Source organism: Pan troglodytes, chromosome 20 (genome assembly GCF_028858775.2).
Source record: "Pan troglodytes isolate AG18354 chromosome 20, NHGRI_mPanTro3-v2.0_pri, whole genome shotgun sequence".
Taxonomy (NCBI): Eukaryota; Metazoa; Chordata; class Mammalia; order Primates; family Hominidae; genus Pan; species Pan troglodytes.
In genome coordinates, this window is record NC_072418.2 from 48337400 (window position 1) to 48364192 (window position 26793).

At 53.3% G+C, this 26793-nt stretch overlaps 1 protein-coding gene across 3 annotated transcripts; it reads right to left on the reverse strand.

The window, feature by feature from the left end:
* Positions 1 to 341: 341 nt before the first annotated feature.
* On the reverse strand, positions 342 to 26708 carry PPP1R13L (protein phosphatase 1 regulatory subunit 13 like). Of its 3 annotated transcripts, XM_054672887.2 has the most exons (14): positions 26520 to 26581; positions 25227 to 25309; positions 18977 to 19052; positions 18718 to 18860; positions 17283 to 17796; positions 17076 to 17174; positions 16906 to 16997; positions 16174 to 16624; positions 12614 to 13074; positions 6787 to 6918; positions 6562 to 6695; positions 6300 to 6466; positions 3242 to 3441; positions 342 to 932 (listed from the first exon to the last, which is right to left on the reverse strand). In XM_054672887.2, the coding sequence occupies exons 3-14, from the start codon at positions 19029 to 19031 to the stop codon at positions 894 to 896; spliced, it is 2487 nt and encodes an 828-aa protein (XP_054528862.1). In that variant the 5' UTR covers positions 19032 to 19052; positions 25227 to 25309; positions 26520 to 26581; the 3' UTR covers positions 342 to 893. The 3 variants fall into 3 exon arrangements, with proteins under 3 accessions (XP_054528862.1, XP_512747.4, XP_009434111.1); XM_512747.8 differs by lacking the exon at positions 25227 to 25309 and having other exon boundaries at positions 26520 to 26708; XM_009435836.5 differs by lacking the exon at positions 26520 to 26581 and having other exon boundaries at positions 25227 to 25345.
* Between the last annotated feature and the right edge of the window lie 85 nt (positions 26709 to 26793).

Here is a 26793-nt window from a genome sequence, read left to right on the forward strand (position 1 = left end):
GGTCAAGAGTTCAAGACCAGCCTGGCCAACATGGTGAAACCCCGTCTCTACTGAAAATACAAAAATTAGCCAGGTGGGGTGGCAGATGCCTGTAATCCCAGCTACTCAGGAGGCTGAGGCAGGGGAATCGCTTGAACTCAGGAGGCAGAGGTTGCAGTGAGCTGAGATTGCGCTATCGTACCCCAGCCTGGGCACTAGAGTGAGATCAAAAAAAAAAAAAAAAAAAAAAAAAGAAGAAGAAGAAGAAGAAAGGGCTACTTTCAGACTGCTTTGCCAAAAATCATAACCACCATGATGAGCATGTATTGAGTCAAAACAGAATCAAAAGAGAAGAAAGTCAATTTCTGTGCAAACTACTTTTATTTATAAGGAAAGTTTCCCTATTTTGTTTATAAACATTAAACCAGTGCTGTGTGAAGGCACTTAATTGGGGAGAGGTGGGGCAGGGATCCTGGTAGAGACCAATGTTTCCCACCCAGACCCCAAGACTGCTGGGAGAGGTGGTGTCAGCAGTGACTCCCAGGAATATCCAGTGGTGTGGTGGCCCATCCCAGGCCCGGCTGGGCAGGTGGCTGGCTTGCTGGGGGATGTGATGATGGTGGTAGGCATGGGAGGCACTTTGGACGGGATCTGATTTGGCAAAAGGAAGTGGTTTCCTGTCCCCAGTGATTTCCAGCCCTTCCCAGACCTCCCAAGGCTAAGGCAGATTACTAAATTTAAGGCTGGGGCCCTCCTTCTTCCCTGGACTTCCGGGAGAACAGAGAACCGGTGGCAAGGACCACCACCAGCAGGGTGAGGGATGCAGATAAAGGCAGCAAAAAACAGAGGGAGAGGTCTGGAGGGAAGGCAGGAATGCTTGTTTCTGTCAGCCTCAGAAACCTCCTTCTATCCTGCTAGACTTTACTCCTTTGAGGCTTCACCCTGGGGAACAGCTGGGGAGAGACAGGATCTTCAGACATCAGGAGCTCCCACCTCCTCATCCCACATGCAAATCCGCTGCCTGTCTCTATCCTCCCACCCCTTCCTAAGGGGACCTCTCAGCACCTCCCAGACTGCTCCAGAATCCAAGTTCTGTGTCACCTCCAAGAACCAGATGGAACCTTCCAATCAGAGCCTCCACTGATGAAATGGAATATTTCCAGTGTCTCCTAACTGCCATAAGGAGAAGCCCACCTCTCTCTAACACCTTGGTTGTCTTTTTGGGTCCCACCTCCATATTTAAAAAATCTCCTCTCTCAGGGCCGGGAGCAGTGGGTTACACCTATAATCCCAGCAGTTTGGGAGGCCGAGGTGGGTGGATGACCTGAGCTCAGGAGTTCAAGACAAGCCTGGGCAACATGACGAGACCCTGTCTCTACTAAAAACACAAAAAATTAGCTGGGCGTGGTGGTGCATGCCTGTAATCCCAGCTACTTGGGAGGCTGAGGCAGGAGAATCACTTGAATCCGGGAGGTGGAGGCTGCAGTGAGCCAAGATCGCGCCACTGCACTCCAGCCTGGGCGACACAGCTGAAGCTGTGTCTCAAAAAACAAAACACACACACACACACACACAGAAAAAAAAAAAAACCAAAATAAAAAAATCTCCCCTCTCAGGAATGTAACGGAATCTTCCTTGCCTTCTCCCCTAACCCTAATAGAGAATTTTCCTCAGTTACACTGTAATTTTATTAATGGATTTTTCCTCATTCTGCCCAATGCAGTGTAATGAAAGCTTCCTCTCCATCTGTTATATTATATATATAAATATATTATATATTTATATATTATATATTTATATATAACATATATTTTTATTGTCACCCAGGCTGGAGTGCAGTGGCACCATCAGGGCTCACTGCAGGATCAATCTCCCAGGCTTAAGCGATTCTCCTGTGTCAGCCTCCTGATAAGCTGGGATTACAGGCACCCGCCACCACACCCGGCTAACTTTTTTTTTTTTTATTTTTAGTAGAGATGGAGTTTCACCATGTTGGCCAGGCTGGTCTCGAACTCCTGACCTCAGGAGATCCGCCCGCCTTGGCCTCCCAAAGTGCTGGGATTACAGGTGTGAGCCACCTGGCCGGTCCCTCCACTTCCTTCTTGTACATTGCTGAATCCCTGTGTCAGCCCTAGAGGTCCAGTCTTTTGCCCTCTCCCAGCCTTAATCTACAATTCTGTAACCCACCCACCATCATTAAAATGAGATTCTTCTTCGTCGCTTCCCTTGGCTAAAATGGATTATTCTTTAACCTCTCCACCAATACAACCAGGGATGATAATAAAAACATTGGATTGAGCAGAAACCAATCAAATAACTAGTAAGGCAGTACTGGCGAGCACCCTACATCCTGACAGCTTTATAAAGGGCGCTTCCAGCCAGGTGCGGTGGCACATGCCTGTAATCCCAGGATTTTGGGAGGCTGAGGCGGGCAGGTCACCTGAGGTCAGGAGTTCAAGACCAGCCTGGCCAACGTGATGAAACCCTGTCTACAAAAAATACAAAAAAAAAAAAAAAAAAAAAAAATTAGCCGTGCGTGGTGGCATGCGCCTGTCATCCCAGCTACTCTGGAGGCCAAGGAGGGAGGATCACTTGAGCCCGGGAGGCAGAGGTTGCAGTGAGTCCACATCTTATCACTGCACTCCAGTCTGGGTGACAAAGCAAGACTCCATCTCAAATAAATAAATACAAATTGGCCGGGTGCGGTGGCTCATGCCTGTAATCCCAGCACTTTGGGAGACCAAGGCAGGTGGATCATTTGAGGTCAGTAGATCAAAACCAGCCTGGCCAACATGGTGAAACCCCGTCTCTACTAAAAATACAAAAAGTAGCCGGGCGTGGTGGTGGTGGGCCCCTGTAATCCCAGGCAGGAGAACTGGTTGAGCCCGGGTGGGGGGGGGGGCCGAGGTTGCAGTGAGCACAGATGGCGCCATTGCACTCCAGCCTGGGCGACAGAGCGAGACTCCGTTTCAGAAATAAATAAATAAAATAAAAATAAAAATAAAAAAAATAGAAATTTAAAAATAAAATAAAGGGCTTTTCCTCACCTACTCCCCTAACTATAAGGGACCCTTACCCCCGACATTACTATTAAATATAACGGACTTTTCGTCTCCTCCCCATGAGCAATAATGAGCTTTTCTGACCTCCCTCTCCCAATATAACGGTTTGTTCCTGTTGCCTCTTCTTTTTCCTGTGGGATCCCCCTTTTCCCCAACCCCCAACTGTCGGGAGGTCCCCATGACTTCTCCCCTGGGCTCACCCCGAAGTAGTTCCGCGGCACGTAGCCCTCCTGGCCGTGCAGCGCGGCCCACCACCAGTCGGTCTCCTCCGGCCCGTCCCTCCGCAGCACGGTGACCGACTCGCCCTCGCGGAAGGACAGCTCGTCCCCGAACTCGGCGCTGTAGTCCCAGAGAGCGTACACTGCCCCGCTGTTCATCAGCCCCATACTCTGCTCGACGTCTGAAACATGCCACGGAGGGGAAGGTGAGAGCCTGGCCCAGGGGGTCCAGGAACAGGGGCCACGTGGGGTCCAGGACAGACCCTGGAATTTGGCGCCTGTCCCAGCAACCACCTGAAATGTTGTGTGTGCCCATGGCTGTGGATGGGAACCGGAGCTGGAGTCAGATGCCAGGACTGGCAGTCTTTGAGCGTTCGAGGAAACTGGGGGAGGCATGCCAGTGGGCCACCCACTCCCGAGGCAAGGTCAGAGGCTCCCATTTCTTTTCTTTTCTTTTTTTTTTTTTGAGACAGAGTCTCGCTCTGTCGCCCAGGCTGGAGTGCAGTGGCACGATCTCGGCTCACTGCAACTTCCGCCTCCCGGGTTCACACTATTCTCCTGCCTCAGCCTCCCGAGTAGCTGGGACTACAGGCGCCCGCCACCACGCCTGGCTAATTTTTGGTATTTTTAGTAGAGTCAGGGTTTCACCGTGTTAGCCAGGATGGTCTCGATCTCCTGACCTCGTGATCCGCCCACCTTGGCCTCCCAAAGTGCTGGGATTACAGGCGTGAGCCACCACGCCCGGCCTTTTTTTTTTTTTTTTTTTTTTTTTTGAGATGGAATTTCGCTCTTGTCGCCCAGGCAGGAGTGCAATGGTGAGGTCTCACTGCAACCTCCGCCTCCCGAGTTCGAGCCATTCTCCTGCCTCAGCCTTCCAAGTAGCTGGGATTACAGGTGTGCGCCACCATGCCTGGCCAATTTTTGTGTCTTTAGTAGAGACGGGGTTTCACCATGTTGGTCAGGCTGGTATCAAACTCCTGACCTCAAGTGATCCACCCGCCTCGGCCTCCCAAAGTGCTGGGATTACAGGCGTGAGCCACCTGGCTCGGCCCTCATTTCCTTCTTGTACATTGCTGAATCCCCGTGTCAACCCTAGAGGTCCAGTCTTTTGCCCTACCCTGGCGCTTAGCTTAAGTGGTACAGTCTCTAAGAAAGATTCGCACCTTCCTTGAATGATAGGGTCCTTTAAGTTGGCTCATCTGCCTCTTTTCTTTTCTTTTCTTTTCTTTTCTTTTCTTTTCTTTTCTTTTTGGAGACGGAGTCTTGCTCTGTCGCCCAGGCTGGAGTGCAGTGGCGCGATTTCGGCTCACTGCAACCTCCGCCTCCCGGGTTCCAGCAATTCTCCTGCCTCAGCCTCCAAAGTAGCTGGGACTACAGGCCCACGCCGCTACACCCGGCTAAATTTTTTTATATTTTTAATAGAGACGGGGTTTCACCGTGTTGCCCAGGCTGGTTTGGAAATCCTGAGCTCATGCAATCCGCCCGCCTCGAGCCTCCCAAAGTGCTAGGATTACAGGCATGAGCCACCGCGCCTGGCTTTCTTTTTCTTTTCTTTTCTTTTTTTTTTTTTTCAGACAAGGTCTCACTCTGCCACCCAGGCTGCGGGAGTGCAGTGGTGAGATCAAGCTTACTGCAGCCTCGAACTTCCAGATTCAAGCAATCCTCCTGCCTCAGCCTCCTCCTAATTCTTTATGTTATTATTAAATATTTTGTAGGCCGGGCACAGTGGCTCACACCTATAATCACAGCACTTTGGGAGGCCAAGGCAGGTGGATCCACTGAGGTCAGGGGTTCGAGACCAGCCTGGCCAACATGGCAAAACCCCGTCTCTACTAAAAATACAAAAAAAAAAAAAAAAAAAAGAGTTAGCGGGACGTGGGGCCCTTGCCTGTAATCCCAGTTACTCGGGAGCCTGAGGCAGGAGAATCGCTTTCACCGAGGAGGCAGAGGTTATAGTGGGCTATGGTGCCATTGCATTCCAGCCTGGGTGACAGAGCAAGACTCTGTCTCAAAAAATAAATAAATAAAAATAAATAAATATTTCGTAGAGGTCAGGTGTGGTGGCTCACACCTGAATCTTAGCACTTTGGGAGGCCAAGGTGGGCAGATTGCCTGAGCTCAAGAGTTCGGGACCAGCCTGGGCAACACCGCAAAACCCCATCTGTACTAAAAATACAAAAAAATGAGTCGGGCATGGTGGTGAGCACCTGTAGTTCCAGCTACTCAAGAGGCTGAGGCAGAGAATTGCTTGAATCCAGGAAGTGGAGGTTGCAGTGAGCCGAGATTGAGCCACTGCACTCCAGCCTGGGTGACAGTGAGACTCTGTCTCAAAAATAATAATAAATAAATATTTGTAGAGACAGGGGGTCTCTACAATGTCCTGTAGCCTGACCAGGCTCACCTTTCAAATATATAACCCTCTGTCTCACCCATAAGTCCTAGGACCTGCCTCACTCCAACTCTCCGTGAAGTTCCTTGCCCACACCGAGATACAACTGGCTCCTCCAGGTGTGAAATGACCCTGTGCACAATCCCCGTGGCACAGCCTACTTCGCCCTGCCCGTCGGGGAACTAGGTGATGTAGCCTGCCCCCTGGAGAGATAGGGTACAGCCTTGTGTCTTCCTACAAGCCCCTTTCTGGCAGCTGTAGCCTGCTCACCTGCCAGGGGTGTGGCAATGCCTCTCCCACAAGTGGCAGAGCCCACCTGCCCAGAGCCCTATGCCAGGTAGATGGCAGGGTTGAAACGTTCAGCTCCTCACCCTTGAAGATGTGAAAGGTGAGCAGACCAATCTTCACAGCCACTCTCCTCCCCAAAGGTGTCCAGCTCGCATAGCACAGCCTCCATGTCCCCTTTTCCCTTAGGAGGGCATAGTCCCCCCACCCCCGCAAGTGGTCCATCCCTCATCCTCCTCCTCGGCAATCCTGCCAAGTGGTTGGTACAGCCCCCATACCCTTCTCTCCCTAGTAGGGGGTAGTTGCTCCCCTCCCCGCTCCTGCGCACCCGCCAGGTACCCAGGCGCCAGCAGCCCTGCCTCGCACCTGCCAGGTAGGTGGCGCAGTCAGCATAACCCTCGCGGTAAGGGTCGCACTTCTCGAAGGCGGTGGCGCCGTCGCTGAGCGTGGTGGCGAAGATTGCAGCGCCGTGCTGCACCAGCGCCATGCAGATGACTGTGTCGTTGCACGACGCCGCGCAGTGCAAGGGTGTCCTAGGCGTGGGGGTGGGGGGTTGCGGGGAACGATGCGTGAGAGGCTGCGCGTCCGCCCACGGGGGACCCAGCCCACCGCGCGGGTCGGGGCTCACCAGCCGTGGCTGTCGGGGGAGTTGACATTGGCACCCGCGGTGATGAGGAAATCCACGATGGAGTAGTTGGCGCCGCAGATGGCGTTGTGCAAGGCAGTGATGCCCTCCTCGTTGGGCTGGCTCGGGTCGTTCATCTGAGTGCACCGGGGGAGGGGGAAGACTCAGTCCCGCGGCTGGCATCTGCGATGCCCCCGCCGCGCCCACCTCCCGCTCAGCAGCGCTCACCTCCTTCACCGCCTGCTGCACCACCTCCAGCTCCCCGGTCAGCGCCGCGTCCAGGAGGAGCACCAGAGGGTTGAGGCGCGCGCGGCGGGCCTTGCGCGGGGAGCCCGCCTTCCGCAGCACAGAGCGCATCTCCTGGGGGACAGGGCGCAGAGGTCAGCGACTTGGAGGGATTGTTAGTATATCCATGATCTAGAGTAGGAAACAGAGGTCCAGGGACTTGTGGCACCCATCTAGACAGGGATAGAACTGGGATTCCCTCGGGATGGGGTGAGGGGGTGCCTTCGATCTCCTCGTAGAGCCTCCAGTTCCCTGCCATAGACAGGGAATCCTGTGATTTGAGAATCTTGGGCCCTGAAACTTGAGAGAAAGCTGGGGGGCCATGGGATTGGTGGCAAAGTAATTCTATCAGTTCAAAACAATGATTGTGGAAGCCAGTTATGCAATTCACACACAGTCTCACATTTCTTTTGTTAATAATGAATGCAATGAGACACACATGACAAAATGTTACCAGGTGTGTTCATTCCGGATGTTTGGAATTTGAGCATTTTATTATTCCTTGTGTTTTCCTTTTCTTTTTCTCTTTTTTTTTTTTTTTTTTTTTTTGAGACGGAGTCTCGCTCTGTCACCCAGGCTGGAGTGCAGTGCAGTGGTGTGATCTCAGCTCACTGCAACCTCCATCCCCCAGGTTCAAGCAATTCTCCTGCCTCAGCCTCCTGAGTAGCTGGGATTACAGGCATGCGCCACTATGCCTGGCTAATTTTCATATTTTTAGTAGAGACAGGGTTTTGTCATGTTGTCCAGGCTGGTCTCGAACTCCTGACCTCAGGTGATCCACCCACCTCAGCCTCCCAAAGTGCAAGGATTACAGGTGTGAGCCACTGTGCCCAGCCTCATGGGCTTTCTTATTTTTAATTTTCCTCCTGTAAGATTCATTTATTCTGGGCTGGGCGAGGTGGCTCATGTCTGTAATCCTAGCACTTTGGGAGGCTGAGGTGGGAGGATCACTTGAGCCCAGGAGTTCGAGAACAGCTTGGGCAATATAGTGAGACCCAGTCTCTACAAAAAATAAAAAATTAGCCTGACATGGTGGTGCACACCCGTCGTCCCAGCTACTTGGGAGGCTGAGGCAGGAGGATTACTTGAATGGAAGAGAAGGAGGCTTCAGTGAGCCATGATCATGCCACTGCACTCTAGCCTGGGCAACAGAGTGAGACCCAGTCTCAAAAGAAAAAAAAATGCATTTATTTATTCCAAGTGTGTGAGTGCATAGCATTTGTGATTCTGGTCTTTGCTGTTTCCAGAGTTTCAGTGATTTTAAGATTCTGGAATTCAGAGATCCCAACAGCCACTGAATCCAAAATTCCCAGATGCTCAGTTATTTCAAGTTTCCAATATGTTGTGATTGCAGAAATGCTAGGCTGTGCTATTTCAAATTGCTGAGGGGCCAGGACTTTGGAATCCCAAGAATCTATGATGGAGAACTTTAATATTTTTCTGTTAGAATTTCTTTTTTTTGTTGGTTTTCTTGAGACAGAGTCTCGCTCTGTCGCCCAGGCTGGAGTGCAGTGGCGCGATCTCAGCTCACTGCAAGCTCCGCCTCCCGGGTTCAGGCCATTCTCCTGCCTCAGCCTGCCAAGTAGCTGGGACTACAGGTGCCCACCACCACGCCTGGCTATTTTGCATTTTTAGTAAAGATGGGGTTTCACCGTGTTAGCCAGGACGGTCTTGTTCTCCTGACCTCGTGATCCGCCCACCTCGGCCTCCCAAAGTGCTGGGATTACAGGTGTAAGCCATCGTGCCTGACCTAGAATTTCATTTTAAAAGACTAGAAGGAAATGGCTGGGTGCGGTGGCTCATGTGTGTAATCTCAGCACTTTGGGAGGCTGAGGAGAGTGGATCACCTGAGGTCAGGCAGGAGTTCAAGACCAGCCTGGCCAACATGGTGAAACCCTGTCTCTACTAAAAATACAAAAATTAGCTGGCCATGGTGGCGCACGCCTGTAATCCCAGCTACTCAGGAGGCCGTGGCATGAGAACACTTGAACCCAGGAGGCACAGTTATAGTGAGCTGAGATGGCACCATCGCACTCCAGCCTGGGTGACAGAGTGAGACTCCATCTCAAAAAAGAAAAAAAAAAAAAGACTAGAAGGAAATATTCAAAATGTTAATGATGGTTCTCTGTGAGTGGTGTGATTTTGTCCTCTTTCTTCTATTTTTATTTATTTTCCCCAAGCTCTCTATGGTGTTGGTGTATTTCTCTATAGTGGAACGTGTAAATTTAAAGTATAAATCTCAGCTGGGCACAGTGGCTCATGCCTGGTTTGAGACCAGCCTGGACAACATAATGAGAACTGTCTCTACAAAAAATGTTAAATATTATCTGGGAGTGGTGGTGCATGCCTGCAGTCCCAGCCATAGGGGAGGCTGAGGCATGAGGATCAATTGAGCCCAGTAGGTGGAGGCTGCAGTGAGCCATGATCTTGCCACTGCACTCCAGCCTGGGCAACAGAGTGAGACTCTGTCTCGATAATAATAACCCTCCATTACAACATATCAGTGCATGAATTTGTGATTTTATAATTCAAAATATGAGCATCTTTAATTGTCAGATTTGGTGACTTCAAGAATCAGTGATAATCAGTCCATGATACTAACTTTATAATTCTTTTTTTTTAAGAGAAGAGATTCCTTTTATTTTATTTTATTTTGAGACAGAGTTTCTCTCTGTTGCCCAGGCTGGAGTGCAGTGGCGCAATCTCGGCTCACTGCAGCCTCTGTCTCCTAGGTTCAAGCAATTCTCCTGCCTGAGCCTCCCGAGTAGCTGGGATTACAGGCATGCGCCACCAGGCCCAGCTAATTTTTGTATTTTTAGCAGAGATGGTGTTTCACCATGTTGGCCAGGCTAGTCTTGAACTCCTGACCTCAAGTGATCCACCCGCCTCGGCCTCCCAAGGTGCTGGGATTACAGGCATGAGCCACCGTGCCCGGCCTAACTTTATAATTCTAAGATCCTGTTCAAACCTTTAAATGCTCTAGGGCTCTAAAATGTTACTATTCTAAGACGGTGACACTTGCGTTTGATTCTTACATTCTATGATTTTTTAAGTTTCTCTGTGGCCAGGACTCTGTGATTCTACAATGGGATGCTCAGCCATTTCAACATGCTGTTATTCATCCCCTCTTGATTTCAAAATCCTGAGCCTCAAGGTTCCTTGCCTTTACTTTCAGGAGGGCCTAGGAATAGGCATTTGGGGGGGTCCACCTGACCCCTACTTCTCTGAGAAGTGATCTCTTCCCGCTGTCTACGCACACGGAGTGTTCAGGACTGTTCCATGTGGCTACAACCCTCTTCCCAGTCAAGATGCAGGGACCAAGATCAGCAGGAGACCATCCCCTGGTCCAATGGTGACAACAGTAAGAGCAGTTAACAGTTATGTGCCAGGTATTATGCTAAGCACTATATTAATGTATTTAATGTTGGCCGGGTGTGGTGGCTCACACCTGTAATCCCAGCACTTTGGGAGGCCAGGGCGGGCAGATCACTTGAGGTCAGGAGTTCAAGACCAGCCTAGCCAACACAGTGAAACCCCGTCTCTACCAAAAATACAAAAATTAGCCAAGCGTGGTGGCATATGCCTGTAATCCCAGCTACTTGGGAGACGGACGCAGGAGAATCACTTTAACCCAGGAGGTGGAGTCCCGCACCCAGCCGAGACTCACTTTTTATTTATTTATTTATTTATTTATTTTTATTTTTTGAGACGGAATCTTGCTCTGTCACCCAGGCTGGAGTGCAGTGGCGCGATCTCAGCTCACCGCAAGCTCCGCCTCCCGGGTTCACGCCATTCTCCTGCCTCAGCCTCCAGAGCAGCTGGGACTACAGGCGCCCGCCACCACCCCCAGCTAATTTTTGTATTTTTAGTAGAGACGGGGTTTCACCATGTTAGCCAGGATGGTCTTATCTCCTGACTTCGTGATCCGCCCGCCTCGGCCTCCCAAAATGCTGGGATTACAGGCGTGAACCACCACGCCCGGCCTATTTATTTATTTATTTAGAGATGGAGTCTTGCTCTGTCGCCCAGGCTGGAGTGCAGTGGTGCAGTCTTGGCTCACTGCAACCTCCGCCTTCCGGGTTTAAGCGATTCTCTTGCCTCAGCCTCCTGAGTAGCTGGGATTGGAATGAGACCACCACTTCTCCTGTTGTCCTTCCCAGCTTCTCCCCCACCTCCCCTTTTCCCTAGTTTATAAGACAGGAAAAAAAGGGAGAAAGCAAAACGTTGGAAAAAAAACAGAAGTACGATAAATAGCTAGATGACCTTGGCGCCACCACCTGGTCCTGGTGGTTAAAATAATAATAATATTAACCCCTGACCAAAACTGCTGGTGTTATCTGTAAATTCCAGACATTGTATGAGAAAGCACTGTAAAACGTTTTGTTCTGTTAGCTGATGTCTGTAGCCCCCAGTCACGTTCCTCACGCTTACTTGATCTATCATGGCCCTTTCACGTGGACCCCTTAGCGTTGTAAGCCCTTAAAAGTGCTAGGAATTTCTTTTTCGGGGAGCTCGGCTCTTAAGACGCTGATGCTCCCGGCCGAATAAAAACCTCTTCCTTCTTTAATCCGGTGTCTGAGGAGTTTTGTCTGTGGCTCGTCCTGCTACAGAATTACAGGCACGCGCCACCGCTCCGGGCTAATTTTTGTATTTTTTTAGTAGAGAGGGGGTTTCACCATGTTGGTCAGGCTGGACTTGAACCTCTGACCTCATGATCCACCCACCTCGGCCTCCCAAAGTGCTGGGATTACAGGCGTGAGCCACCGCGCCCGGCCGAGACTCACTATTTTATAAGAGGAGAGAGCAAAGCCAGGAACAGTGGCTCATGCCTCTAATCGCAGCACTTTGGGAGGCTGAGGCAGGTGGATCATTTGAAGTCAGGAGTTTGAGACCAGCCTGGCCAACATGGTGAAACCTCATCTCTACTAAAAATACAAAAATTAGCCAGGAGTGGTGGCACACACTTATAATCCCAGCTACTTGGGAAGCTAAAGCGGGAGGATGGCTTGAACCTGGGAGGCGGAGGTTGCAGTGAGCCGAGGTCAAGCCACTGCACTCCAGCCTGAGTGATGGAGCAAGACTCTGCCTGGAAAAAAAAAAAAATAGAGGAGAGAGCAGAGCAGACACAAGAGACACAGAGACAGAGAGGGAGAGAAGAGAGGGTGACTGCTTTGATTCAGGCAAGACTTCTCAGTCCCAGAATGAACCCACTGTTGTGCCAAGACTCAGTCATGTCCAGGTGTATGACTCGAGATTGCTGAAGGAATGCCCGGGGCAGGGCACAGGCACAGGTTATTGGAGAGAAGGAGCAGAGAACATCTCTATGTGGCCAAGACTCCCAGATGGCCCTCCATATATTCACACACAGCTATCCTAAAGACTACATTTCCCAGCATCCCATTGCAATGAGGCTCCTGGCCAGTGGGAGCAGGCAGAGTGATGTGTGGAACTCCCAGGTTCTGCCTGAAACAGGAAAGGGCACTTTCTCTTCTTCTTTCTCTCTTCCTGGCTGGAGGGCAGACTTGGTGACAGCCATCTAGGACCATGAAGGCAGGCTTACTCCCCGATGGATGGCAGAGCCCCAGGTAGATAGAGCCTGGGTCCTGACTCCAGTGAGGTGCCTACAGTCCTGGGCTGCAAACTCTTGGACTTCTACTCAAAAGAGGAGAAAACTTCGATCTCATCTAAGCCACTATATTTGGGGGGCTCTTTGCTACAGCTCCTGGATTCATGTAGCAAACATACCCCGGTTTCCTCCTGTATTACTTACCATGCTCTGCGGCTGCTCTGGTGGGCTGCTCTGGGACAGGGCCGGGGGTGGAATGGGAGCTGGTGGGGCAGGAGCAGGGGGCCCTGCCCTGGCCTCAGATCCCTCAGTGATGGGGGACAGCTCTGGCTCCGGCCCCCCGGGCCCTGGCCCCCCATGACGATGGAAGAGGCGGCTGATGATCTGCTGGTACTGTTTCTTGTGGGTAGGGGGCAGGGCCACAGCAGGGGCCTGCTCCATGGAGCCCCTGCGTTTGAGGGGCCGGGGAATTTCCGCCAACACCCGTGCCACCTCCTCCAGCTCGGGCACCGACTGTGCCTCCGGTGGCAGTGCTGGCTGCAGCCTCGTGGGGCTGAGAGGCCTTGCTACAGGGCCTTCATCCACATCGCCAGCCTCCAGCACTGGTGTCAGCAGCCCCTCTATCTCTGGCTCAGGCTCCAGCTCGGTGGGGGGTTTGGGGGGTCCTAGCCGGAACAAGAACCCATCAGAGGACAGGTCCCCAGGAGATACCCAACACTCCCTCTCCACAACTTCCAGGGCATACAACCAGCACATGATTTTCTGTGTGACCTCAGGGAAGTTCCTTGCCCTCTCTGGGCTACACTTTCCTTGGGCTGTGAATAATATACAATTATGATGCCTCCCATTTATTGAGCAGTTAGTATGTGCCTGGCGCTTTACATGCCTACCTTATTGTAATCTCACCACTGCTTTGTGAGGTAGATACATTGCCATCTCCACATTACCGAAAGGGAATCTGGGCTTCAGAGAGGACAAGTCAGTTGCCCAAAGCCATGCAGTTGGGACTTGAACTCAGTTCTGACTGACTCTAGAATCTACTTCTACCAACCGTGATAGATGTGATTTTCTGAGATCCTGAGAATTTCCTCTCCTAACATCTCAGGCAGAAAACTCCAGCAGGAAGTAGAATCCTGGTGTTTAATGATTTCTTCTCTGTCTTACTCACTCTGACAGTAAAGCAGGTGGAAATAAAAATATGCATTATTGGCTGAGTCGAGTGGCTCACACCTGTAATCCCAGAACTTTGGGAGGCCGAGGCAGGCAGATCTCTTGAGATCAGGAGTTTGAGACCAGCCTGGCCAACATGGTAAAACCTTGTCTCTACTAAAAATACAAAAAAAAAAAAAAATTAGCTGGGCGTGGTGGCACATGCCTGTAATCCCAGCTACTCAGGAGGCTGAGGCACAGGAATCGCTTGAACCCAGGAGGCGGAGGTTGCAGTGAGCCGAGATTGCACCACTGCACCACTGCACTCCAGCCTGGGCAAAAGAGTGAGATTTCATCTCAAAATATATATATATATATATATATACACACACACACAAACACACACACACTTTATATATATAGTGTGTATATATTTTTATATAGTATGCATATACATATAAATAATACACACACACACACGGCTGGGCATGGTGGCTCATGCCTGTAATCCCAGCACTCTGGGAGGCTGAGGTGGGTGGATCACCTGAGGTCAGGGGTTCGAGACCAGCCTGGCCAACATGGCAAAACCTCGTCTCTACTAAAAATACAAAAAATTAGTTGGGTGTGGTGGTGCATGCCTGTAACCCCAGCTACTTGGGAAGCTGAGGTAGGAGAATCGCTTGAACCTGGGAGGTATAGGATGCAGTGAGCTGAAACCTCACCACTGCATTCCAGCCTGGGCAAGAAGAGTGAAACTCCATCTTGGCTGGGCACGGTGGCTCACGCCTGTAATCCCAGCACTTTGGGAGGCCGAGGTGGGCAGATCATGAGGTCAGGAGATCGAGACCATCCTGGCTAACATGATGAAACCCCGTCTCTACTAAAAATACAAAAATTAGCTGGGGGTGGTGGTGGGCACCTGTAGTCCCAGCCACTCAGGAGGCTGAGGCAGGAGAATGGCGTGAACCCGGGAGGCGGAGCTTGCAGTGAGCAAGCACCACTGCACTCCAACCTGGGAGAAAAAGCGAGACTCTGTCTCAAAAAAAAAGAGTGAAACTCTGTCTCAAAAATAAATAAATAAATAAACCCCAAAACACACACACATACGCATTATTTCATTGAATCCCTGTCACAGTTCTATAGGGTAGATATTATTAATCTCTCTTCACAGACGGGAAACAGAGTTTCAGACAAGTAATTTATCTTCAGTCACACAGCAAGTTAGCAGTGAAGAGAGACTCCAGCCCATCTGCTTAACTCACTGATCTCACACCTCAAAATATTAATAAATTATTATAACTAATATGGTAGCTATTTATTTGAGACTGGGTCTCACTCTGTCACCCAGGCTGGAGTGCAGTGGCGCTATCACAGCTCACTGCAGCCTGGATCTCCCAGGCTTAAATGATCCTCCCACCTCAGCATCCTGAGTAGCTGGGACTACAGGCACCCACTACCATGCCCGGCAGATTTTTTGTACTTTTATTTTTAGTAAAGGCTATTTTAGTTTCACTATGTTGCCCAGGCTGGTCTTGAACTCCAGAGCTCAAGCAATCCTGTCTGCATTAGCCCACCAAACTGCTAGGATTACAAGGGTGAGCCACGGTGCCTGGCTAATATGGTAGCTATTGATAGCTTACTATGTATCAGATCCTATTTATTTATTTATTTTTGAGACAGAGTCTCACCCTGTCACCTGTGCTGGAGTGCAGTGGCATGATCTTGGCTCACTGCCACCTCCGCCTCCTTGGCTCAAGCTGAGTAGCTAGGACTACAGTGGTGAGCCACCATGCCCAGCTAATTTTTTATTTTTATTTTTTAATTTTTGATAGAGATGGGATTTCATCATGTTGTCCAGGCTGGTCTTGAACTCCTGACCTCAAGTGATCTGCCCACCTCGGCCTCCCAAAGTGCTGGGATTACAGGTGTGAGCAACTGCACCTGGCCCATCAGGTGCTGTTTTAAAGGCTTTATATGAATTTAATAACATATGTCAATAAGATCGATTCTATCATTATTTGCCTTTTTTTTTTTTTTTTTTTTTTTTGAGGCAGAGTCTCCCCCTGTCGCCCAGGATGGACTGCAGTGGTGCAATCTTGGCTCACTGCAACCTCCGCCTCCCGGGTCCAGGTGATTCTCCTGCCTCAGCCTCCCAAGTAGCTGGGACTACAGGTGCCCGCCACCACGCCTGGCTAATTTTTGTATTTTTAGTAGAGATGGGGTTTCATATTGGCCAGGCTGGTCTCGAACTTCTGACTTTGTGATCCGCCCGCCTCGGCCTCCCAAAGTGCTGGGATTACAGGCATGAGCCACTGTGCCCGGCCCATTATTTCCCTTTTACACTCAAGAAAATTGAGGCCCAGTGAGGTTAAGTGACTTGCCCAAGGTCACACAGTGTGGAACCAGGCAGTCTGGCTTCAGGGTCCACACTTAACCTTTGAGCTATCCCTGGCTCCTACCCAAATTCCCAAACTCACCTGGCCTAGCTCTCAGCAGGGACAGTGCTTGTAAAGAGGCATTTGGCTGTGATCTCCCCACCTCCCAGGGCTGGTCTGGTCCCCCTGCCATTTGTCCTCCCTTCACCCAGTCCTCTAGGGCCCTCATTGCTGACTCACCTTCGTTCACAGGGGGCCATGTCTGTTGGGGATGCTGGGGGGCTGGGGTAGGGGTTTGGGGTTGGGGCTGGGGCTGTGGGGGCAGCTGGGGCTGTGGTTGTGATTGTGGCTGGGGCTGTGGTTGTGGTTGGGGCTGCAGCTTAGGCGGGGGTGCTCGGGTGAAGAGGGGGGACCCAGGGAGCATGGCGCGGCTGGCCCCGTGCTCCCAGAAGGCGTTCTGCAGCTTGAAGATCATGCTGAGGGGGATGGGACGCTGGCGCGGGGCCCCGCGGGGCTGGGGGCTGGAGGGGGGCATGGGGATGCGGCTGACGGGCTGCCAGCTGCGAGGCAAAGTGCCCGACGGCCCCGCGGAGCCCAGCGAGCGCCGGTAGCTGCCCGCGTCTGAACGCCGGTCGCTGGCCAGAGGAGAGACCTTGTAATTGCGCGGCAGGGTGGCGCTGGTGAGGTTGTCCTGGGGAAGAGGGAAGGGAGAAGGGGATCGGGTGAGAGAGGGAAGGTGGAGGGGAGGTAAAGACAAAAGACGAGAAGGGAGAGGAGGTGAGGGAAGCCCTGGGAGTGAGGGAGAAGAAAGGGTGAGGAAGGAGCAGAAACCCAGCACAGTGAAGGGAGAGCGTGGGAAAGGGCGCCGAGACCCAGATCGCAGCCCCGAGGGGGAGACTGGCCTTGACCCCGCTCCCCGACCCCACTCCTCGACCTTCCCCAGCCTCTCCTCCCCAGGCGTCGCCTCCTCACCTTGCCGGTGCCCCCCAGTCCATCCAGGCTGCTCTCCCTCCAAGGCAACAGCTGCAGGCTCGGCGAGGCAGGCCTCGCGAAGACGTCCAGGCCTGCGGGGCGGGAATCATTAGGGTCTGTGGGGCTGCCTCTCCTCCGGGTCCTCCACTCCCCGGGCCTCCACCACTCACGTTCATAGCTCGCTGTCTGCGAAGGCTTCTTCTCGTACGCCACGTCCAGGTCAGACTCGTTCCAGGCTTTCGGGGGCCGCCGGCGCAGGGTCAGGTCGTCTGGGGAGAAGTTTCCAGGGAGGATGAGACGGGAGGGGTGGCGAGCCCCGGATCCCGCCCGCTTTGACCCCGCGAGTCAAAGGCCCCGCGAGGGGCCCCTGGGTTCACCTTGCGCGCGCAGAGGCGGGGCGAATGCGCTGCCGCCGGACCCTAGCAGGGAGCTCCCGAAGGCGGACGCTGGCGCGTCGTAGGCTGTGGCAGGGGGGCGCGGTGACGGCCCGCGCTCGGGGAAGAAGGCCTGGGGCCCCTCCGCCAGGGGGCTGCCGCGGGGGGAGCCTGCGCGGCCCAGGAAGTCGAAAGGCGTGGGGGGACCCTGCTGGCGGAGCGGGCCTGGCCCGGGACGCGGGGAGGGCGCACGGCCGAGGGAGCTGCCTGCGCCATCGAAGGCGCGGGGCCGGGGCGAGGTCGCGCGGTCCAGGCTGCCGTAGGCGTCCGGCTGCAGGTAGAGCGGGGTGCGCGGCGACGACGGCCGGCCCTTGGGGGACAGCGGGCTGTAGGGGTGCAGTGTTGGGGCACTCTCTGATCGTCCGAACGGGGTGTCTGCGCCGTCGGCGGCCGCCTTCCGGGGGGACCCTCGGCTGCCGAAGGGCTCAGGGATCGAGCTGGAGCTGTACCGGGGCGGCTGTGGGGAGGCCAGGGTATTGAGGGATGGATCAAAGGAGACATAAGTGGAAGGGTTGGTGTGTGGGCGGGGGTGTCAAGAGAGATCACTGGAGGTCAACCCAGAGGAGGCCGACCGGCCATGGAAATTCAGGCACAGAGAGCCCAGGTGAGGAGTGGTGGGGAGACAGCCCTGAATCAGCACTGTGGCTAGCCCATTACTCTATGTCACCTTTATGCCGCTTAGGTAAACACCTCTTTCCTTCTGAGGGTCCCGTTAGATGTCCACTTCCACTGGTCCCCTCTTTTCTCTTTCTTTCTTTCTCTCTCTCTTTCTTTTCTTTCTTTCTTTCTTTTCTTTCTTTCCTCTCTCTCTCCTTCCTTCCTTTCTCTCTCTCCTTCCCTCCCTCCCTCCCTGCTTGCTTGCTTTCTCTCTCTTTCTTTCTTTCTTTCTTTTCTATCTCGGCTCATTGCAGCCTCAACCTCCCTGGCTTAGTGTGATCCTCCCACTTCAGCCTCCCAAGTAGCTGGGATTACAGGTATGCACCACCACACCTGGCTAACTTCTGTATTTTTAGTAGAGACAGGGTTTCACCATGTTAGCCAGGCTGGTCTTAAACTCCTGACCTCAAGTGATCCGCCTGCCTCTGAAAGTGTTGAGATTACAGGCGTGAACCACCGCGCCCAGCCAGATTTTTAAAAAATCATTTGTAGAGGCTGGTCTCAAACTCTTAGGCTCAAGCAATTCTCTCACCTCGCCTTCCAAAGTGCTGGGATTCCAGGTCTGAGCCATTGCGCCTGGCCTGGTCCCCTTTTTTCAAGTTCCCTTGAAGAGCCCACAACCTGCATAACTATATGGGGCAATTTTGCCTGAAATCCAGGCCTCTGGTCTGGACTGTGGCGAGAGGCTGGCTTTGGAGATCAAGATGGGAACCAGGCTTACCCTAGAAGGGGGTCCGGCCTGCGGGCCAGGAGGCGCGGGAGAGTCTGACCACAGTGACTCCAGCTGCTTGGTCAGTTCATCCACCTTGGCCGCCGCCGTGTCCAGCTCCATCTGCTTCAGATCCATGTGTTTCATGGCCAGCGCTGGGGAGGTGGGAGTGGAGGTAAGGACCCGGCCTCCTGGCAGGGGCCGGCCTCAGCACCCCTCACCCGCTGCCGAGGGCCCCGCCTCGCCAGCCCCGCCCCCTACTCCAGCTTACACTGGAAGTTCATGTCCAGAAAGTCCCGCGCGCTCTGGAATGCCTCGCTGTCCATGGTGCCGGCCGGAGCGGGCGCCTGCATGGTGGGGAGGGAGGGAGCTGGCTAAGACCCCGCCCCTGTAGACCCCGCCCTCAGGGAGTCAGACGCCGTCAGGAGCGGGACAACGCCTCAACTCAGTTCCTTCCCCTGGAAGCCCTTTACCCTTTCACCTCCCCAGCTGGGAAATGCCAACTCCTCCAAAGCCAAGTCCATGCGCCACGGAGAAGTCCAAACCCAGTCTAAAACCTTCGGAATTCACTTTCTCTTTCTTTTTTTTTTGTGTGTGTGTGTGTGTGTGTGAGACAGAGTCTCGCTCTGTGGCCCAGGCGGGAGTGCAATGACGCAATCTTGGCTCACTGCAACCTCCGCCTCCCGGGTTCAAGCAAATCTGCCTAGCTGGGACTACAAGCGCGCGCCATTATGCCCGGCTAATTTTTGTAGTTCTGGGATTACAGGAGTGAGTCTCCGCGCCCGGCCGTGTCCATCTCTTTATCGCAGTCCTAAGACCTGAATCACTCCTTGAACAATTATCTATTGATCACCTACAATGTGCCGGTAAACATAGGATGGAATAACTATGAATTACTGAATGTTTACTAGGGACCAGGACGCACTGTGCTAGATCCTGTTTTTGTTTGTTTGTTTGTTTTTGAGATGGTGTCTCGCATTTTCGCCCAGGCTGGAGTGCAGTGGCGCGATCTCGGCTCACTGCAAGCTCCGCCTCCAGGGTTCACGCCATTCTCCTGTCTCAGCCTCCCGAGTAGCTGGGACTACAGGCGCCTGCCACCATGCCTGGCTAAATTTTTGTATTTTTAGTAGAGACGGGGTTTCACCGTGTCAGCCAGGATGGTCTCGATCTCCTGACCTCGTGATCCATCCGCCTCGGCCTCCCAAAGTGCTGGGATTACAGGCGTGAGCCACCGCGCCCGGCCTTGTTTTTGTTTTTTAATAATAATTCTGCTGTCTGCTGTGTACTAGAACCCATGCCTACTGCTTGGGGTATAATGTAGTAAATGTAGTAAAAACAATATCCTCCGGGCGCGGAGGCAGGAGAACGGCGTGAACCCGGGAGGTGGAGCTTGAACTGAGCGGAGATGGCGCCACTGCACTCCAGCCTGGGCGACAGTGCGAGACTCCGTCTTAAAACAAACAAATAAATAAATAAGTATGTTTAAAACAACAACAACAATAACCAGCCAGGCGCGGTGGTTCACTCCTGTAACCCGAGCACTTTGGGAGGCCGAGGTGGATGGATCGCTTGAAGCCAGGAGACCAGCCTGGCCAATATGGTGAAACCCCGTCTCTACAAAAAAATACAAAAGTTAGCTGGGCATGGTGGCATGTGCCTGTAATCCCAGCTACTCAGGAGGCTGAGGCGCAAGGCTCACTTGAACCTGGGAGGCACAGGTTGCAGTGAGCATAGATTGTGTCACTGCACTGCAGCTTGGGTGACAGAGCAAGGCTCTATTTAAAAAAAAAAATTAATTGAGGGGCCACTCCCTTCTAGAGTGGTGAGAAATGCCGTGCACCGAAAGCTTCATTCGATGGTCAAAACCACCCTAGCAGGCAAGAAAGCATGGCTCAGAAACATATGTTCAAGGTCACCCTGCAAGAAGTCGGTAGTAATCGGTTTCACACCCGCATCTAACTTATTCTGGGTCATCTCTACCAGATTAGAGGGGTCCTAGAGGGAAGCGACTGCTCAGCTTCCTTTCCCTAGGGTCCCCATTCAGTGGAGGTCTGGCTGTCACTGACCCATTGTTAGCAAGAGGAACAGGGAGGTGGCCAGGGGTGGAGGGGCAGCTGTGGTCACTGGCCCAGTGGGAGGGAGCTAGGCCACTAGGAACCGGTCAGGCCAGCACCATCCCTATCCCCATGCCAGCCACCACACCCACCAGCTCTGCCACCTCCCTGCTGTATCGACCACTTAGCTCTGGCAGTATAGGCAGCAGGGCAGGCTGGGGCATGCTGATACCCGCCTCTGTCTGGGAAGTCGAAGGAACAGAACCTGTTCAGGCTGGCGGCTCATTTGGATGAACAGGGAGTGTGTGACCTTGGGCGTTGAGTCCTCTCCACTCCCTGGGCCTCAGTCTCCCCAACATCAAAGAAGAAGGCAAATCACCTTTTTTTTTTTTTTTTTTTTTTTGAGATAGGGTCTCGCTCTGTAACCCAGGCTACAATTGTGACTCACTACAGCCTCTTGACCTCCCAGCTCAAGTGGTCCTCCCACCTCAGCCTCCTGAGTAGCTGAGACTATAGGTATAGCCTTGCGCCACCACGCCCAGCTAATTTTTTAAAAACATTTTGTACACTTTGGGAGGCTAAGGCGGGCGGATCACGAGGTCAGGAGATCGAGACCATCCTGGCTAACACGGTGAAACCCTGTCTCTACTAAAAAATACAAAAAAATTAGCTGGGCGTGGTGGCGGGCGCCTGTAGTCCCAGCTACTCGGGAGGCTGAGGCAGGAGAATGGCGTGAACCAGGGAGGCGGAGCTTTCAGAGAGCCGAGATCGCGCCACTGCACTCCAGCCTCGGAGACAGAGCGAGACTCCGTCCCAAAAAAAAAAAAAAAAAAATTTGTAGAGACAGGGGTCTCACTTTGTTGCTCAGGCTGGTTTTGAACTCCTGGGCTCAAGCAATCCTCCCGCCTCAGCCTCCCAAAGTGCTGAGATTACAGGCATGAGCCACCACACCTGGCCAAACCAGCTATTCTGAAAGGCCCCTTTAATCTCTATGAGCCCCAGACTTTCAAACTGTAAGGACCTTAGGACTGTAACTAAAGTTCTACAGAGCCTAAACCCCTCAGCTAAAGAGCCTATTGTTGGAAAGTTCTGAGTCCAAGATTCTATCTTTGGAACATTCTAGAATTCTCCAATTTGTCTAACCCAGAATTCTGAGTCTTTCTGTACCACATTCTACCTAACCCAGGGTTGCACTGCTCTGGAAGTCTAGATGGATGGTATAGTGCGGCTGGTAAAAGCATGAGTAAGAAGTCAGACTTCAAAAATTCAAATCTGAGGGCCGGGCATGGTAGCTTCTGCCTGTAATCCTTGCACTTTGGGAGGCCGAGGGGGGAGGATCACTTGAGGCCAGGAGTTCAAGACCAACATGGCCAACACAATGAGACCCCATTTCTTAAAAAAAAATAAAATAAAATCATCAAATCTGGCAGCACCACCGTCCAAACCTGACCACAGTACCTCAGTCTCCTAATCCATAATATGGGGATAAAAGTTCACCTCATAGGACTACTGTAAGAATCCACCTGGTCAGAAGGTGCAGGAAGAATTCAGAGCTCTGAGAATTGAGGCCTCAGGAAGAAGAGACTACAGGAATAAAAACTCGGGCATTTAGAATTTCAGAGATACACAAACAATACTTTGTTAACTGTTAAAATAGATAAATGAGCAAGTCTGTGCAGCCTCCAATGCCAGCTGTAAGTGACTCTTTTATTTTTCTTTTGGTAGAGATTTAGTCTCTCTCGCGCCTGTGGTTAGGCTGATCTCGAACTCCTAGCCTCATGGGATCCTCCCCAGCTCGATCTCCCAAAGTATTGGGACTACAGGCGTGAGCCACGGCGCCATGATCCCCAAATTTCCAAGATTCTCAGATTCCATGCTGACATTCTCTGGCTCTCAGGAAATGCCAACCCTGGGTGTGGGGCTGTCGCGGGGACAGGCGGTGGGGACGTCGGAGCCACCAGGGGGCGGTCACGCCCGGACCCCCGCCAGGAGGGCGGACTGCGCCTGAGCTCAGGCCCGGGGAATGCGCAGCGGGCCCGGGCAGGTGCTGTACATCCCGCGGCAAGGGAGCTGGGCCGGGCGGGGTACAAGGGCGGGGCGCGGGGGTGGCGCGGGCCGTGTGTCTGTTCCCAGGCCTCTGCCCCTGACCTCTGCCTCCGAGTCCTCTCCCATGTGCTCCCCTCCAGCTCTAGCTCCGAGCTCTCCCGCGGGCTCTGGTCCAGCCGCAGGTACTCTCCCCTGGGCTCCTCTCTCCGCTCCACCCCTGGCTCTCCTTCCCTGGCCTCCTCTGCACCCCAGCCAGGTTCTTTAGGGCTAAGGATCCTGTGGACTTCCTGGAGGAGTCATCTTCAGTAGGAACCGGGTCAGAGAGCCAGACTGAGCTGGGAACACCCAGGCTGGACTCCTACAGCCCTGTCGGGTCACACTGAATCTGGAGAGGCTCCACAGTCTCTGGGACTCGGTTTCCCCCTTTGTGGACGTCTATGGAATGGGCTAGGGCCTTTCTTGCTCTAAGCCTCTACTTGGGCTTGTTATTTAGCTTCTCTGTGCCTGTTTCCTCATGTGGACCATGGGAAGAATTAATACCTTCGCCTCAAAGGGGTATGAGGATGGAGTGACATAATTTATAAGCCGTGATTAGAACAATGCGGTGCGTGAAATAAAGTTCACACATACAGGATTCATAATTACCAGATGTCCTTGGCTGTTCATTATAATAACACAGGGTCTGGCAACAGAGTGAGGGGTCCAGACTCAATGTAATTTTTTTTTCCCCTAAAAGGGCCCTTTCAACTCTTTCTGAGATCATACAAGCCCTGAGTTTTGACACCCAGGGTCTCAACTTCCTGAGCCCTTGCCTCTCAGAGTCCTAAATTTCCCCTGTACATTCCTGAGTCTGGCCAGTGATCACCTTCAGTCACTTAGGGACGGGAGGGCTGGGAGAGCCCTGGAAGATTCCAGACAGAAGCTGGCAAAAGCCCAGGGTGTGGGCAATATCCACTCTCCAGCCTCCGTTTCTCCACTCGTAATGAGGAGTCCTTCCCTGGGGTCAGCAAACCTTATTCAAAGGGAGACCTCTCAGTCACCCAAGATTCCTCTAGACAATGCGAGCTTTCCTACCTACCTACCTACCAGCTCTGAGCTTGGTACACCCAGAGCCCTGTTTTGGCAGCCACGGTTATTATTTTTAATTTCATTTCAGGTTATCATCAAATGCCCTTCAAGCCCAGACATTGGGAAACACTCCTCTCTCATCAGATGCCCGCCTCCCCCATTCTGTTTTTAATCCCCCTTCTTAGGACGCATGGGGGTGGAGAGAACGGGGAGATAGACAGAGGGAGGTGCCTGGTCCTGCCCTCCCCCCGCCTCAAGGACAGACAGACACCTCCAGAATTAGCCTCTGTCCCTTCCTTATCTCCCACAATACCCCAGGTCAGACAGATGGGCGTGGAGGTGACATTTCTCACCTCAGGGTCAGGGCAAGGAGCCCTGAGGCAGAAGGTTAGTCAGAAAATCTGGCGGGGGCGGATGGAATCCCGTCCCCCAGAGAGCACAGAAGAAAGAGGAGGCAGAATCCTGACCCCACAAACTCTACTGCCTGTGTGAGCTCCAAGCCTCAGTTTACCCCTTCCTCTCCGTGTAATGGTTAAATGCCCGGCTATGCAAACCTCCCAGAATCCAATAGCCGCTTTCCGGAATTCTGCCCTGGGTTCTAGAACTACCTCTGCAAACCCAGCTGTTTCCCACCCCATAAGGCAATAGGGGAGCCCACCTCCGCCAGGGGGTGCCCTAGGGCGGATGTCCCTTCTCTGGTTAGGCAGGTCTGACGCCCAGGTTAATGACATGTTGGGTTCGCTCAGCGGCACAGAGGAGGTTGGAGATCTGCCTCGGTGTTTTCTCTCCTACCCCGCCCCCATCCCCGAGCCGAAAAGTCGGGGGAGAGCCGGGACACAGCCTCTGGAGGGACCCCGGGACCCCGGGTACCTGTCCTGCTCCACTTCAGGAACCCAGGCTCCACTATCCCTGCCCCACCCTTAATTCTGCTCAGAGACCTAGAAGATCGGTCGAGACAGCAGCTTGAGGCTGGCAGGGTGGTCACCCATTCCACCCTGAGCCCCACCAGTCTGAGCCTCCCATTTCTGACCAAGACTCGGGGATTCGAACCCCTATACTACCCAAAGACTCGGCTTCCTAGAGCCCCCCAGTTCGAGGGACTCAGGAATTCCAGCTCCAACGTCTCCCCGGGATGAAGGGGTCGAATCCCTCCATTCCAAGAATTCAGGCATCCGAACCCGCTTTCCCTCCCTCCAGTAAAACAGGCAACGGAGTTTCCTTCTAAGGATCCAGGTGTCGGCGCGCCCCAAATTCCGCCCTGGGACCTGGCGTCCGAGTCCCCTCCCAATCCTCCCAGGGACGCGGGTGTTGGGCTTTTTCAGGGCCTCTGGTCCCCAGGAGGGTGAAACTCACGGATCCGGGCAGATCCTGGCACCTGGGGGCTTCCTCCGGCTCGGGCTCCGGCTTGGGGAGCGGAGAACGGGGCGGGGCAGGAGCTAGGAACAGGTTAGACGACGTGACTTGGGCTGGAGGGAGGCGGGTCCCGGAGGGGAGGGGGAGCCAAGGTCGCCTCGAGCACCTTGGGACTTGTAGTCCCGGAGGGACAGGACGTAGCCCGAGACGATCCCATTTGGATTCACCCAGAGTCCATTTCACAGACAGGAAGGGCGAGGCCCAGAAGCCGAGAGCGACCAGGCCAGGGAGATACAGAAGAGCCGAGACGCCTGCCTCGCTGTGGCTGGAGACTGACTCCTGAGCCCTTGCCCCACCCCTTCAGGCGCAGTATCCCCTTTCCTGATCAGTATCCCCCAGGGTCTCTGAGCCCGAATCTCCCCGACGATAAAAAGTGCGGGTTGGATCTTCAAAGGATGTCCCAGCAAGAGTTCAAAATCTTAGTTTGGACTACAACCCCCAGCAGCCTCCGCGACCGACCTCGGGCGACTCTTTGCCTCGGGTCCTGTGGGAATTGTAGTCCTGGAGCCCGCAGGGGCTGCACCCCGGTGTCTCTCTCGCCCACGCGAAGGAAACCGTCTGGAGATCCTGGATAGGGGAAACATTTCCCCTTCCCCTTGACCCTCCCTCCGCTCTGGAAAGCCTCTCCCACCTGGGGAGAAGGGGTGCCCCAATTCTGGAGTAGGATCCTAAATCTTGGCAGAGGGGGCGGGAAGTGGCGCTGACACACTGGCCAGGAATGCAGTCGGGTCACCCTGTCTAGCCACCGTCCCGCGGCTCCAACCGCCGCCCAACGCGGGGCGGCCCCAGTGGGAAGGGAAGTGGGTGCGTCCCCCAAATCTGCGTCCACGTGCCGCTGTTTACACGCTCCCTGGGGCAGGGAGGAGTCGCCGATCAGGTCCCTTCCTGAAAGTCATCGAGGTTTCCCACGCATGAGACTAAACCCCCGAGGGCATCTACAAGTCCCATTTGATCCACAAACGCTACACCGTGCCCAGCACCACTCCACGCGTGTGGGGCTCCTGGGTCCGAGGCTCCGCCCTCGAGAACCACAAGCTCCTCCCCCTATGTTTCCCGCTCCCCCGGAGTCCAGAAGCCCCGCCCCTGGCTGGAACTTCACGCCTTCCGGACGGATTGCCCCTATTTCTCCATTTTCCCGCTTCTCCCAGTCAAGTTCTGAACTTCTGAGGCATCTGGGCCTCCCCAGAAGACATTTAACACAGAAAGCACAGCCCTACTAACTAGGATTCTTACCTGTCTCTTCAAGAATTTCAGACCAATCGACCGTCCTGTCTCTTTAAGGCTTAGGAAGAGCAGTGTGGCTGCCCCTTTAAGGAGGCGTTGCAACAAACCATATTGGACAGACGATGGGGGCGACCCATCGGTACCCGACGGGCCTCTGACTCCAGCAATACAGCGAATCAGCGGCTTTCGGGAATACATTTTTCGGAAAAAGACTTCTTCCTCGGTTTTCTGCTCTGCACACGTTGAAATTTTCCCGTTTTTCCTGCAGATCGGGAGTCGAGCA